A 16,313-nucleotide genomic window follows, 5' to 3' on the forward strand; every position below is an offset into this window, starting at 1 on the left:
ACTTCATGAAGTTATCTGGGCCCTATATCACCAACATTCGACCAGCTAGAGAAGTTGGTAACCCCACAGTACATGACCTTCGTGATCTCCAGTTCTCTGCAGATGGTCGAATCCGGTACAAGTTGGATTTTGAGTTTCACTGGGAAGACCTGCCTTAGCGAGTCCACATCCCCAAAGGACCGTTCCACTGGGACTGACTCTTCCCTGCTCAGTTACCAATTACTGTCAGTAAATTCAATGACCTGCTGGTAATGAAACCAGTACTACCAAGAGTGGCTCACCAGTACTATGACAACCTCCCCCATCAATAGATAGTGTGAAAACCAGTTCACACAGCACCTGAGTGGGACTTTGATTAAGGTTAGACAAGTAAAACAACCTGGTTATGGTTAGACAAGTAACACAACTTGGGTATGTTTAGGAAAGTAAAATAACTTTGGTTATATTATGTTCGTATGAAAAAAAAGCCTATATCATGGCATATTCTGCCTAAGTCACTTTTATGCAATCACTGTTGTGTCTTTTCTTCTTTACAAACTTGTTCATACATCTGGTTGAACTTACTGTTTCAATATTAATAAAAAATGTGTATGTGTTTGAGGAAAAATTTACTTTTTCTTGCAACAACATGTAAAAATATTGATATTCCACAGAGGTATACAATGTGAAAAATATTAATAATGCAAAGGTTTGAATTTGTTGATACAGCACAAAAATGAAGTATGTCAGTTTTTCAACGTGCAGACTACTGGGAGCACTGCTGGTTGTGTAGTCTGACAGCAGCAGGAAGGAAGGACCTTTGCCATCTCTGTCACCACTGGTGACATTAGTCTTTAGACAACAACTATATACTGTCTGTACTGCTAAGGGCTGTTGCTTAAGGAAGCAAAAGACTAAAGATACAATTTTAATCCATTTGGATGATTTTTCGTGTTATATTTTCCTCTGTTTCACAGTTTTGTCTTTGTGCTTTTTAGACTTTGTTTTTGAAAGCAGTACATGGAAGGTTTACCGCCCTAGCTGGTTGGATCCGAAGTCTGCGAAAATTCACTATCTTTCCTTTTAAATGTGTTTTCAGGCAGATAATTCATTTAACAATTCATTTGCATAAATGTGCTGTTGGGATAAGGTCGAAATCAAAAAATTGCATTAGTACTGCAAAAACCAAATGTACTCTAAAATACTGTAAATCTGGTTACCAAAGTGTATTAAACATGTAATATTTGTATATCATTGTTACTGTGCAACAAGTCATGACTTCGGCAGACTAATGACGTAGTGGCAAAGCTCAAATAACATTCTGTATGCACAAACTGCATCGCAGCATTTGAAGTTAAATAGTAGCACCATCATTATATCAACATCATGCTCTTCTCATTACATATCTACTCATGCATAGACGAGAGCTCTTACATCAACCACCATCCTTCCCTCTAGGATTGTATGTCCTCTTCTCATCTCTCTCTCTCTGTCAGAATTGATGGCATTTGGCTCAAATAGCCAATGTCCCTTAGTATACCCAGAGGAGCATGCCAAAAGCACCAGAAGTACTCTCTGCCTGGATCCATGTCAGGCATACCAGCTCCTGATCAGCCACAAGAGAACGTGAAACTCTATGGTGGTGTGAGGAAATCAGATACTCAGACATAACATATTTATTGCCCTCAGGGTCAGTTTTCTGTATTATTTTCATGCAGAAGTCAACTGTTAATTGTTCTAACACAATTAGAAGAATCTGGGTTTCTAGATTTCAAAGACAGCTGTTACTTTGGATAATTTGTTAGAATTGACAGCTGTGAATTCTTATGATGTAATGAGAGCAACTACATGATTTCCCTTAAGTGTTAGAGGAAGTCAGTGTCTGTCACAGTGATTTATTCCTCTAATATGGTGACTGTTGGATATGCCTGTTGGCTGCTGTCCACAGTTTAAAGCAGTACAGTGAGTCGGACTGCCCAAAGTCACACAACTAAATTTATCCATCTGTTCTCAACTGTTAGCGGCAGCTAATTCCTCATTATCATCTGTAACACTTCTTATGAGCCTGTTTTGCTTGTTAGAGGTGTGAGCTACTGTGGAATGCAAAAGAAATATTTTGCTTGGATTGACATGACAGGGTTTGATTCATGTGTATTTTATCAGGCAGCTCCAACTCTCTACTTCTCTTGGGGAAAAAAAGTATAATTTTGACAATTATTGGCCTTTTTGAGATATAAACATTTGATCAACTTTCATAAAGTGATCCTAGGAGCTTCAGTGAAAAGCAACTGGACTTCTCTTTCAGGCTTTTGAAGACGTTTCACCTCTCATCCAAGAGGCTTCTTCACTTTTACCTAACTGGCAAGAAGATTCATATGTGTACAGACTGAGATGAAAAAAAAAAAAATCATTGCTATTACGTGTAACTTACTGAAAACAGCTTTCTCTAAAACAGTTTCTTTTTATCCGATTTTACAGTTTTTGATTGATTACACACATTTCCTGAAAGCATGCCTCATACTCTCAGAACTCTTCACACAAATCAAAAAACACACACACAATGTCACGATTTACACACAAAGGCTCAAATGCAGACAGACAACTCGACCACCAAACAGTTGAAAATAAAAGAGAATGTTTATTCACAAATAAACACTAATAGTGAAATCCAGTAACCAACAAGGCAGCAATTCGAACTACCACTAACAAATGCTCACTATCAGAAATCTTATCAAAACGTCCTCTAGAGGACGAAGAACTATGATTACAAATTATAAACAAACTTCCCGCAAGAATACTAATCAAACACTAGAACTATCAATTGAGTAGACGAGAGACTGACAAACGACAAACTGGAAGCAAGGGTTGGGGAGCCGGAGGACACGGAGGTGGACCAGATGATTACAACGGAGGGACACGGAGGGTATGGAGAGCTGGAGCCAGAAGAATCCAACGGAGAGGAGTTGGGGATGAGAAGTGGACTTCAGAGGCAGCGAGCATGGCGAAAACTGGAGCACAGGAAAGGAGAGTTAGGAGCTGAACCAAAACAACGAACAGAGTATACGAACGAGCATAAACGAACTTTGGCTTTACTACGATCTGCATCGACTTGTGGCTTGCTGGCGTCTTATATAGTGAGTGTAGGTCTGATGAGTGATTGGCAAGCCACGCCTCGCCGCAGCTGGAGCAATCGGCTGATTGCCAACTCATAGCACCTGGTCCCCCTACACTCCAGCATGTTCAACACAAACAGAACCAAAAATGCTCCACTAGGTGGAGCCAAAGGCAGAGGTCATGTCACACAATGGGCAAACCCCTCAATTCTCCTGCAGAATGAAACTTTAAATTCAAAACAATGTCATTTCATCTCAAAACGGTATTTCATTTTCAAATGACACACACAAACCACCATATGAGTACACATTTATAAGAACCAGTTGAACACTGATGTGCTCAATGTAAAACACTATGATGAACGGAAAACACTTGTTCTTCATTCATCATAGTGACTTAGGCCTTTTTTTTGTTCAGTGTTACACTTACTAGAGACAGTACATACATAAGTGTGTTGTACAATATTTTAGAGTATTGTTTTTATACTCAGAACACACAAATACAAATATTTTATTTTTCCCATAAAAACAATGTACACAGTGTACATCCCAACTCACACAAAGTTGCACATACAGTGGTCTACAAACAAAACAACAGAAGAAATGACTGTATACGGAAATATGTATAATTTATACAGTGTTGACAGTATGCATCAATTGTGGGATTGTATTCTACTTACTTGCACATAGTTATATCGCAATTCTTTGACTCTTTCTGAATTGCGTTGAAATGGCACCCTATAGACCTGCTTCATCCTCGGATTATTTCTGCATAAGACACGGTCCAGTGTTGATAACCCATCAATATTTTGAAATATCACTTTGTTTTCTATTATTTTTCTTTGTATGTGCTGTAATGTTATGGCGTTGTTTTCTAGGACCATGTTCATGATTTCAGTTTCCTGTTCAGGAGACAGAAGACGTTCCCGACCACCGTGTGTTGGTAATCTTTCAGTTCTGCAATACAAATAGTAAAATACTGTAAATACTGTGTAGGAATGCACAAGTAGGAATACATTTCCTAAATACTTGAAACATACTTTATTTTTACAGTCGTACAGAACAATCCACAGGCAATACTACTGTACTCATTGAGTACTGTATTGATATGCAGTACTGCAATTTTCTAGTGATAGATTTCTTACCTATTCTCATTACGGAAAGTCCGGATGATGGATGCTACAGTGTACCTGCTTGCCCAGCCTCCCTCATTGTTACACCATGGTTGGCCACATGGTCAACCAAAGTGGCTCGGATCTCATCAGAGACTACAGTCCTCGTCCTCTGACTGGCACTCCTCTGCCTCTATTTCCAATGTTGGCATCCATTGCGCCAAAACAGAAGAGCTCACCTGTTGCCCTTTTATGCTAAAGTTCTGATTGCGAATTGTAAAACAGCGTGACAGGTGTTAACCCATGTGATGAGTCAGTGGAAAAGGAGCCAAAAATTCAGGTCTGCCTCACTTCCAGCTCCAGCAAACAAGGACATCCAGCTAGTAAACTGGTATGACACTGCTGACCCACAAGACTGACTGAAGACCTTCGGCCTTCTCCACCTGCCAGGATCAAACCTCAGTTCTGGTCCCCCACATATTTCACCACACACCCGCCCTCTCTGCCCCGACCCCCCGCTGGGACAGACGTTTTGGATGAGCTGGATGGTCTTACAGTTTCCTCTGATCCTTGACCTGGTTGCCCACTGATACTGGAGCTGCGAATATCCAGCTGTGATTGACCACCACAAGGCTCCACTGCACCAGTCCCAGGACCTGAGCGGTCTACACCTAAAACTGCTTCCTCCATCAGCACTCATCATTGGAGACTCAGTAGTCCCACATGTGAAAGTAAACAAAGCACACTGTTAAAGCAGGACTTCATTTAACTTTTATCATCCCCAAAGACACACACATCAAAGTTTTCATCACCGGGCCGACATGGAACCATGGCTGTGTGTTCGACTCCTTTAGCAGACTGCTCAGTGTGAACACCTGGCTTTCACTGGCATGACATGCCCACAGTGTGCTTTTTTTGGACAATGTTAATGTGTTCTTGCTCCGTTCAGTGTGGATGGTCTCCACCTGAGCAAAGCTGGTGTACAGCTTCTGTCTGACAACCTGGTGTACAACATCCACCTGTTCAACTGCTGCACTGTCCACCTGGCCGTCTCGTCATCATGCACTCCTCCCTCGACCTAATGCTGATTGATCCCACAGTGACTGATGTTCTCCCCGGTTCTGGTCCCTATCACAATAGTACCACTGCACATTCTGTTACACCTGCTGCTGGGCTTGGACTGCTGAACAAAAGGAACATGTCTCATGACTGTAATTCTAGCTGTGATTTTAATCATTCTAATTTTCAAAATACACCTGCCCTTTTAATCACTGCCATACACCACCACCAAGAACATCTTAACCCGTTTAATCCCACCGGCAACAATTGTTGCTGCTCATTTTTTGTTAAATTTTTACTTTCTAAAAGTGTTGTTTTGGCTTTGGGAAGCTAAAGCAAGTTTTTAAATTAGAAAAAAGGTTGTCTCCTCCAAATTATACCAATGTCATGTGACTAGTGCGAATGGTCACATGACTAGGCCTCTTTACTTCCTGCCTGCACCGCTGGAAAGAAATGTCTGCCTCAAACTGGTACAAGAGAAAGTTAGTAAAATACCTTAATTAACAGATATAACTGAAATATTTTGTACATATATTCTTTACAGGGTCTACTACTGGTATATAATGAGAATTATATGCCTGCATCATCTTGTGATTACAAGAAAAGCAAACATAAGCATGGCAACATTTGTTGCCGTTAGCACAATGCTGAGTCATAGTGTTATGCTAGGTTTCAGAGGTTTTGGGTGTTTATCCTATTTATCCTGTGTTTTTTTTCTACACAGCTTAAAACTATCAGAGGTTTTGGATCTTGTAGACCTAAAATAACCCCAAAGTGATGTGTGCTACATCACAGTCATTCCAACAGTTGAGAAAGATGCATCTGAAAGTGACTGTGATAGTGCCTGTTCAGATAGGCAGTACCAAGGCAAAAACGGCCATTTGCCTGCTAGACTGCTAAATAGTGAAGCAGAGGTGACCTATCTGGAGGATGAAGAAGGTCCAGACCTACCCCCAGACCCCCCCTGCCCCCACAACTGCCCTGCTCCCTCACCTCCTACTCCTGCAGCATTTGGTGTTGGAGAAAACAAATTGCTGCTACTTGGTGAGTCACCCACAGTGTCCAGCCAAAAAAAAAAAAAGATGCTCTGAAGAAAATGAGACCCCAAAACGCCATAAAATACTGAAAATGTCCCTTGATGCTGGTAAGTCTCCCTCAGCAGCAAGCCGAAAAAGAAGGTGCCCAGAGGATACTGATACCCCACAATGCAGTAAAAGGAGATGCCCAGATGAAAATGAAGCCTTGCAACACAATAAAAAACAGAAAACCCTCCTTCAAAATAAGCAAAATAGGGACAGGGTTTTTAAAAGATCACGACGACCAGCAACATCCAATATACCAGATTTTGTGACCTGTGGTCCAACTGCAGCAGATTGCATAAAACAAACTAAACCTGACCGTGTTGATATGTTCCTGCTGATGTGTCCTCCTACTCTGAGGGAGCTTACTGTTGACATGTCAAATATCTATTCAATGCAAACCAAAGAGAAGGCACTTCATATAAGTATGGATGAGTTGCTGACTTTTTATGGGATTCTGCTCACATCTGGCTACAGTTCTGTGCCACGGAGACACATGTATTGGACATATGACCCTGATGTCTACAATGAAGCATCTCAAATGCTATGAGAAGGAACCGCTTTAATGAGATAATGGCCTCAATTCATCTGGTGGATAACTCAAAGGCCACAGATGACCCTTTCTACAAAGTGCGGCCCATCTTCAGTGCACTGAATGACTCCTACAAGATGATACCATAGACAAAACAGCTATCAATTGATGAAAACATGATACTCTATTATGGCAAGAATGGCTGCAAGCAGTTTATTAGAGGCAAACCAATCTGGTTCTGGTACAAGTTGTGGAGCCTTGCTTTACCCACAGGGTACATGCTTCACATGTAGCTCTATTGTGGAGTCCACACACATCTCCCTGAAACTGGCTGAGGACAAGGCCCAAGTGTAGTCCTTGGTCTGGCTGAACAAGCAGAAGTTCCTCCAGGATGCACATTTGTGCATGATAACCTTTTCACCTCACTTAGCCTCATCGATGAAATGACCAAACAAGGTTATGGGTCCTTTGGCACACTGAGACAGTGCTGTCTACATGACATTCATTTCACAGGTGTGAAAGATTTCATGAAAATGCCTCGTGGAAGCACTGAAGTTCTTACAGAGGGGGAGAAGTTACTGGTGTGATGAAGGATAACAGTGTTGTAACCATGGCAACCAATGCTGTAGAAAATATGCAGAGGGTCAAGCATCCAGGTGGAGCAAGGAGAAAAAAGCTTTTGTCAAAGTGCCACAACCTCTGTTTTTCTTTACATACAACCAAAACATGGGCAGCATGATCTGCATGATCTTCATGTGTCAAGATATGGATCTGCCATAAGGTCAAAGAAGTGGAGGTGAAGAATCCTGGCTCGGTCATTTCACAGTGCAATAGTAAGTAGTTGGCTGTTCTGCAGACATGTTGTTGGCAGTGATTATGACCTCCTGATCTTTCAGCGGGTTTTGTCCCTGGATCTCCTTAAGAGATATGGAAAGTGACCTCTTAGCCAAGGCAGAAGATCTGCAATTGCGAAACCTCAGGATTCAACAAGAGGTGATGGGAAACACCACTGGCCTGTCAACACAGGAAAACGTTACCAGAGATGCAGATGGTGCCACAACTGCACTGTGTATGGATGCAAGAAGTGTGACGTACCACTGCACACTGAGTGCTTCAAGATTTTTCATGAAGAGTGAAATCTAACCAATAAACTTTTTCAATCAAATTTATTGAAACCAGTTCATGAGACTGTGAAACAAATGTTTTGGATTTTTGCCACTAATAGTTCTCTACAGTATCAGAATCAGAATCAGAAACAGATTTATTGCCAGATATAGTTTAAACAATAAGAGGAATTTGTTCTGATGGGTTGGTGCAACAGTAAATATAGAGCAAGGAATACAATGTACAAGATAAAAATAGCTAAAAAAAATAAAAGTAACTATTAAAAAAACTAGTCAAAATAGCAGTAATAGTGCAAAGCAAAAGCAAAAAAAAATATTGTGGAGTAAAGAATTAAATTTAAATGAGAACCAAAAAACTGTAGTTTTATTTTCAAGAATATTGAGGGTGCAAATATATTGATATTTACATTTATACAGATAATCAAAAGAGTGCAAATTGAAGGTGTGGAGGTGCAACATGACCAATGACAGTGCAGATGATGAGATAATGAGCAAAGAGAGACGTAACACATTAATGTAACGTATACAGCCCACACAGGGGGCAGGGGGGTCAGTGGGGGTCCTGTGCCTCGTTCATGAGGCCGGTGGCAGATGGAAAGAAACTGTTCTTGTGGCGTGAGGTTCTGGTTCTGACGGACCGAAGCCTCCTTCCAGAGGGGAGTGTTTGAAAGAGTTTGTGTCCAGGGTGGGAGGGGTCGGCCACAATCTTACCTGCACGCCACAGAGTCCAGGGGCCTCATTTATCATCAGTGCGTAGAAAAAGTTCTAAATTCTGCTGTACGCATGAAAGTTTGAATGTGCATAAGTACAAAAAAAAATCTGTATTTATCAAACGTGCGTACGGGGGTCATACGCACATCAGTGTTGATAAATCCCACTTGTTCTTAACCTCCGTGCTCGTGCACCTTACCTTCAGAAATGCCTCCAAATCACCATATACGGCAACAACACGCCTCTTTATAAAGCAAGTGAAGATTTGTTTTTTCCTCACCTGTCCTCATCATCGTGGCAAAAAGGGAGAAAAAGAGGAACTTTTCTGAAACTGAAATCGAGGTACTTGTCAGCGAGGTTGAAGCAAACCAGAAAATATTGCTTGGTGCGTGAAATGTTGGGATAAGCAGTGGGAAAAAAATGCTGCATGGAACATGATAACCAACACAGTTATTTCTGTTGGGTCAGAGAAGATCCCAGCAAAATTGGTGGTTTGACGTTAAGCTCAGTGCCAAAAAACGCATCACAGCCCATGAAAGAGAAATGGCTGCCACTGGAGGAGGACGAATCAATACTGAACTTTCACCCAGTGGATAACCCTGATCACCTATAGATGAGATGTTTTAATAACAAGTCCAGCAAAAACATTTTTACACTTTGTAGCTCTCACCAATAAGCGAGCCATCTTCAACAGCTCCTGCTTGGAGACGCATCCACAGAGCTGTTCTGCTCAATGAATGAGTCGTTCGTTCCTCCAGGTCACTGGGCAACAACATTGGATAGCGACAAATGTGCATTGCAAATTATCTGTACGTTGATTGAACGAAACCCTTTTCTATTTACAAAATTAAGCTCGTTTAGTGATGATGCTTTGATTGTGATGTAGGTGCAGTCTATGGTTCCACTTATGTTTGGGAATTCAGGGATGGAGTTAAGTCCCCGGTTGATTTGGGCTCGTTGGTGATGGCTGTAAGGGAACTGGATGTAGGCTGGGGCCAGGGGAGTTATGGCATCCAACACCGCTGGCTTGATCCTGCTCAGTGATGGCTGGGTAATGCTGCATATGTCTCCAACCTCACGCTGGAATGTGCCAGTGGCCAAAACCCCTGAATATTTTCTATGTGTAGTTTCACTCTTCTACCACTAGATTATGTGCATAAGCATGGTCAGAGTTGTGCTTATACTGGAGGTCCTGGAGAGAAGGCAGATTGCAGCCAATGACCTTCTTGGCCGAGCAGATGATACGCTGAAGGAGCTATGGCAACTACATAGATCTGACTGAACACACACACACACACACACACACACACACACGCTTGCATAGGTACAGTAGCATATTGTATTGTCTTTTCATGGTAAAGAATGTGTTAATTTAAATATCTGAAACACTAATTACTGTCACTGCTTCTGTTTTGTGTTTTAGGGCAGCTATTAATGCCTTCGCTGCTCTGCTGTACACAAGTAAGTTTTTTGCAACCTTCATAAATTGCCAGCTGCTAATTTCATCATCGTCATCATCATCATCATCATCGTCATCATCATCATCATCATCATCATCATCATCATCATCATCATCATCATCATCACTATTCTTTACTACCTGAGCCATTTGACCAGAGACACCCTGGGAATGCCTGCATTTCTGAGGCCATTGTCTTGTTTAATGATGTGTTTCTCTTTTACATTTTCCACTTCAGTGAAAACAGGTTTGAACAGGAGATGCATTTTCCTCTCATGTAAAACTTAACGAGCTTTAAGTTGATATAAACTGCTGGTTCCAGTGACAGGAATAAGAAATGATAAGGATTAGCATTAACAAAAGCAGTACACTCAGATTAGGAGTCTACAGCCAGGCAAGCAGCCAGATGGTGAGTTAGCATGCTAACATGCTTACATGACATCATTCATGTAATTTCCATTAAGAATTTGGTCATTCACCAAAGTACAGCACAGATGACAGTAATTTGACCTAATGATAGTGCTAAATGAGGATCATCTCGGGGTTCCAGACAAGCTCCCTCACACAGTTATCAAAAGATATCTCTACAGCCAACACTCCATGCCAAGATACATAACAGAAATAAAAACAGTTTCATAATACAAATATTGGACCAACCCTCTCATAGAATATATCAAACTGGAGAAAAATACATATATCTACAATAATAGTACATCTGTTTTCAATGACATCTGGAACCCATTTTTTAAAATACTTCAACATAAATCAGACACCTGGGGTCTGAAGCTGCGCACATTCCATTTATGCACGTTCCATTCAAGGTATGTATTCTAAAATAAAATTAAAAAAAAAAACCTCTTTATTACCAAAAAAAAGAAGAAATCACAACTATGAACAACTATTACTGTATTTCTTTTCCCCCTTGCATTGTATATATATTCATTTATTTATTAATTCATGTATTCCATTTTATTTACTTAACCATCCCTTTTATTTATTTATTTCTTTATTTATTTTTCTACATCTAATGACAGCTTCTGTTATTGATGATAACGGGATGATGATGATGATGATGATGATGATAATGATTATTATTATCAGTTGAAGTAGTATTATTATTAGTCTTGACATTTTTATCAATATTAAACCGATTGGCATCTGGGCATGGGACGGTTTGTTTGTTCTCGCGCTGATTTGATTATGTAGGGCCTGTGGGTTTTGTTCTTCTTCTCATTATCATTACCATTGTTATTATTGTTATTATTATTATTAGTAGTAGTATAAGTAGTAGTCGCAGTAGTAGTACTAGTTTTTGTTAAAGACCTAGTGACTGAGACTGATAAATAGGCTCCTTCCCAAGGGTCTAGGGTTATTTTGAAGGGTCACAATGCAGCGGATCAGCTCTCTTCCATCATGGTCTGAGGGCGATCCCCAAGGCATTGTCTCCACTCCTGGGCTAACCTCTTCACTGCTGCATCCCTGACACCCCCCCCCCCCCCAATGTAGCCTGTACCTTTACAGGTATTTCTGGGGCAACCTTTATTGTTGTTACAATAATAATTCATTCATTCATTCATTCATGGTGATAGTGATGATGATGAAGATGATGATGATGATGGGGATGGTGGGGATGACTGGGGGGTGTTGGGGTGGACGGGCGGAGTTGGAGTGTCTCATGCCTGGATGCTAATCGGCTATTTATTTGTTTATTTATTTATTATTATCTATTTATTATTATCATCGTTGTCATCCTCGTCATCATCGTTATTATGGTTGTTATTGCTATCAACATTATTATTATTTTTACTATCATTATTAGTATTACTATCACCATCATAACAGTCATCATTAAGAATAGCCCCACCCTTTTTTATTACTTATTTATTTATTTATTTATTTGTTGTTGTTGTTGTAATTACACAATACAATTGTTATTGTTAGTATTATTGGCAATAGATTTCTTATTATTATTAATATTGGCAGTAGACTTGTTAATGATTAATGACAAGTCTATGTATTTGTTTTTCCCCTTGCTTCCTTTTGTTTACACTTCACTATATCCCATCCAAAGAGAAGAGAGACAAAAGTCTCTCTATGCCTTTTGTGGCAACACTGGTCCTGATGACCTGAATTATTGATTCCAGATTTTGGGGACATCACTCCAGTGATGTTAGTGTTCCTTAATTTTAGGTTTTGCAACCAGGTTCATTCTTCTGTAGAACAGTCTGGGTGTTGGGAGGAGAAGAAGGTCAGGAGGTCACAGTAAAGAACGCAAGCTCCTCTTTTAAAGAGTTGAGGTTATCTTCAGAATTGACAGTCTGTGACTATTGCTTGTTCTTTGGAATATCAGAAAAGTTGTGTTTTGTCATTCTGTAGTAAACATCCAATATGCATGTATTCTATTTGGATGAAAGTCTTGGTTAGCTGTCTTCTCAAATTGTCTTTTACCAAATCCCAGCTGTGAGAGAGGTTCTCTGGATTCTCTGTGTGGTGCTTTGGAATGTGTCTGGCAATAAATTGTTGTTCTGCTAGTTAGTACATGACATGTGCCATCTTCTTCCTGTCTTGTTTGTTGTTGTAATTTCTATATTATTTGTGTTGCTGTTGAGTCGAATTAGTAGAAAATGAGTTCTTCAACTGGGGAGTTTATAAAGCTATCTAACTTAACCAAATACTAACATTAAGGACTTTTCAGTTACATTTGGATGTACAGTATGATGTCTACACATACAACAGGTGGGGCTAAGGAGCTGGAGATTTACCTGACAGCAGTACATGTAAAAAGATATGGGTGGACAATTATGTAAAATACAGATGAGAAGATATTATTATTATCTGTTGATACTTTTGTTGAATAAATGATGGAAGATGATTTTGCTTGTGGACTTTCTATGTTCATCTGTTAGCAGAGTATCACAGAGTTAAAAAATGTAAAAAAGCCAGCAATTTCCATGGGATCTGCTTTATCACGAGTGTATGTTAAAATATGCTCGACAAAAACACTGTTGCACTCTATTGCACACAATTACATGTTTTTTTTTTTATTTTACCTTTTATTTATTTTCAATATTATGCTTTTTTTTTTCTTGAATAAAATAGGCAGGCATCTGGACAGACTGGCGACCTGTCCAGGGTGTCCCCTGCCTTTGCCCTCAGTCAGTTGAGATAAGCTCCAGCCCCCCCGCGACGCTAGTGAGGATTAAGTGATGTATAGATAATGGATGGATGGATAAAAGGCAGGCAGTTGGCTTTTTTCAAAAGTCACAAATATAGCATTTAATGCAAGTAAGTCAGAGCCCAGGTTGTCATGGGAGTTTTACCATCCAGTCCTCGTGTTTTGTGGACTTGGGCAACACAGATCATTTGATATAATGAGAAACTAGTTATCATAGTGATTTAAATCAAACCCAATAACAGCTTGTCTAGCATCAAATTGGATCACTGGAAATACAGAACATCTCTAGAGGATCCTGACAGGGACAGAAGAGTTTCCCATAAAGTTTATTCTCTTTACTGTAAACTCTACCCCGATCCGTTATAGCCTCTGCAGTATATTGACCATATGCGTCCATTTCTCTAGCACAATGCTTATAAAGTCTATGAATATAAACATTCTCATTTGTATTCTTTTACTGCTTACACATTCATTAGTCTGCTCTGTCATTATCTTTACCTAGCAATTCATCAGACCACAGGACATGTCTCCAAAAATGAAGGTCTTGATTTTTAAATAACTGATTTCCATTTTATTGCATGAAATAAGTATTTGATACAAGAGAATAACAGAACTTAATATTTGGTACAGAAACCTTTGTTTGCAATTACAGAGGTCAGATGTTTCCTGTCGTTCTTGACCAGGTTTGCACGCACTGCACCAGGGATTGGGGCCCACTCTGCCATACAGATCTTCTCCACATCCTTCAGGTTTTGGGGCTGTTGCTGGGCAACATGGAGTTTCAGCTCCCTCCAAAGATTTTCTGTTGGGTTCAGGTCTGGAGACTGGCTAGGCCACTCTAGGACCTTGAAGTGCTTCTTACGGAGCACTCCTTAGTTGCCCTGGCTGTGTGTTTCAGGTCATTGTCATGCTGGAAGAGCCAGCCACGACCCATCTCGCTCTTACTGAGGGAAGGAGGTTGTTGCCCAAAAGCTTGTGATACATGGTCCCATCCATCCTCCCCTCAATATGGTGCAGTCGCCCTGTCCCCTTTGCGGAAAAGCACCCCAAAGTACGATGTTTCCACCCCCATGCCTCACTGTTGGGATGGTGTTCTTGGGGTTGTACTCATCCTTCTTCTTCCTCCAAACATGGCGAGTGGAGTTTATACTAAAAAGCTCTATTTTGGTTTCATCTGACCACATGACATTCTCCCATGTCTCCTCTGGATCATCCAGATGGTCATTGGCAAACTTAAGACGGGCCTGGATGTGTGCTGGCTTGAGCAGGGGGACCTGCAGGATTTTAATCCGTGATGGCGTAGTGTGTTACTGATGGTAACCTTTGAGACTGTGGTCCCAGCTGTCTTCAGGTCATTGACCAGGTCCTCCCGTGTAGTTCTGGACTGATCCCCCACCTTTCTCATGATCACTGATACATCAAGAGGTGAGATCTTGCTCTTGGGCTTTCCCAAATAGTTTGAAGGCATCGTAATTTTCGTGTATATGAACTTCTGACTTTGAAGAAAGTAGTAAAAATAATCCTCTAAAAAATTCTCTCTCTCATTATTCTGGTGTTCAGCAAATAGAAATCATTTTTGTCATCCTAACTGACCTAAAACAAGAAAACTTTAGTCACAGTTGATGTCAGATAGTGAGAAAAAAATAACGTTTTATGTCTTATTATACAGTGTATGTAAACGTCTGGTTTTAACTGTATATGCAGTATATTGGTCTCATCTACAGTGTATTGTCTCTTGTTTTCTTTACTGGTGAGGCTGGTGAGGGCAGTTTTCTCTGGTATTTCTCAGTATTCTCTGTGATTGTCATCTGCACAGAGAACGTACAGTATGTCCTTGAGCCTGTGCACCAAAGAACCCCAAGTTGATAGCAATGGCTGCCATTTTCCAGTGTCATACTGTGCTGTTGGCATGTCCTGCTCAAAATCTGTCTTATGAGCAGATGAACTGTTAAAGTGTACAGTATACAACAGAAGTGAGTGCCACGATAGCTTAACTGGTTGAGCTGGCGACCCATGTTCAGGGGCTATGGTCCCTGACGCAGCGCCCGTGTGTTCAAGGCCCGATCATGGCCCTTTCCTGCAAGTCCTTCCACCATTCCTTTCCCTCCCTTTCCTGTCTCTCGACTGTCCTATCCAATAAAGGCAAAAAGACCAAAAAAATAACTTTAAAAAAAATAAATAAAGAAGTAAGTAAACCCCTGTGTGGTATCACAAAAATGGCCAAATGATATAGAAATGATAGGAACAAGAACAGTAAGTGCATTACTTTTTGTTGAACAGTAATGTATTTGCTCTTATGTATAATAAAAACAACAGATTAGATTCCCTATGTAAAAACCTCACAGTAGGACGTAATTGCAGCAAAAGTCAGCAGTGTAGCACTTCATTTGTTGCAGACTTGGCTAGATGACAAAATTTACATCAGGTACCCTTGTAGGCAAGGCTGAAAAAAACCCAAACAAACCTGAGTTGGCCTTGACACTTTCCAGATCTGCGGGTATGCCAGGGCCTATTAGGCTCTGCATGATATAGTCCAGGAGAGTAAGCATGTACCGGTCTGTGAACATTAATGTACAGCACATAATTTGTGTTCAGGTGGCGACCACACTCAAGGGCAATAGTGTGCATGCTCAGCTGTAGTGTGAGGGCATGGACTATTTAGATCGATGCAACCTACTGCATATGTATGGGACAAAGTCCTCAAAGCAGACTCCTGGGGTTGAGAAAAGTAGTACAATCGCAACAACTACATCCATAACTGTCCCTATGTGCGAGAAATGAAAAAGCCTTCAGTGGGACACATTCATGATTATTTGGGATCCTAAACTTTGTTCACACAAAGATAAATAAAGAATATCACTGACCTTATTCTTGACGCACAGCCTGAAATGAATTCTATCCATATAGTTTGCACCTATATTATATTGAGAGTGAAAAATAACCTCCACCACATCTGGAGCCAGATCAGTA

The 16,313-nt window shown here is 40.5% G+C and overlaps 1 protein-coding gene across 1 annotated transcript in view; it reads left to right on the forward strand.

Moving 5' to 3' along the window:
• The window catches only part of agbl1 (AGBL carboxypeptidase 1), an 82,256-nt gene that overhangs the window by 5,857 nt on the left and 60,086 nt on the right, over positions 1 to 16,313 (forward strand). Inside the window, exon 5 of the mRNA XM_008295937.1 lies at positions 10,133 to 10,170. Within this exon, the coding sequence (XP_008294159.1) occupies positions 10,133 to 10,170 (38 nt within the window). The remainder of the gene's footprint in view (positions 1 to 10,132; positions 10,171 to 16,313) is intronic.

Source organism: Stegastes partitus, unplaced genomic scaffold, assembly GCF_000690725.1.
Source record: "Stegastes partitus isolate 25-593 unplaced genomic scaffold, Stegastes_partitus-1.0.2 Scaffold1088, whole genome shotgun sequence".
NCBI classification, from domain to species: domain Eukaryota; kingdom Metazoa; phylum Chordata; class Actinopteri; family Pomacentridae; genus Stegastes; species Stegastes partitus.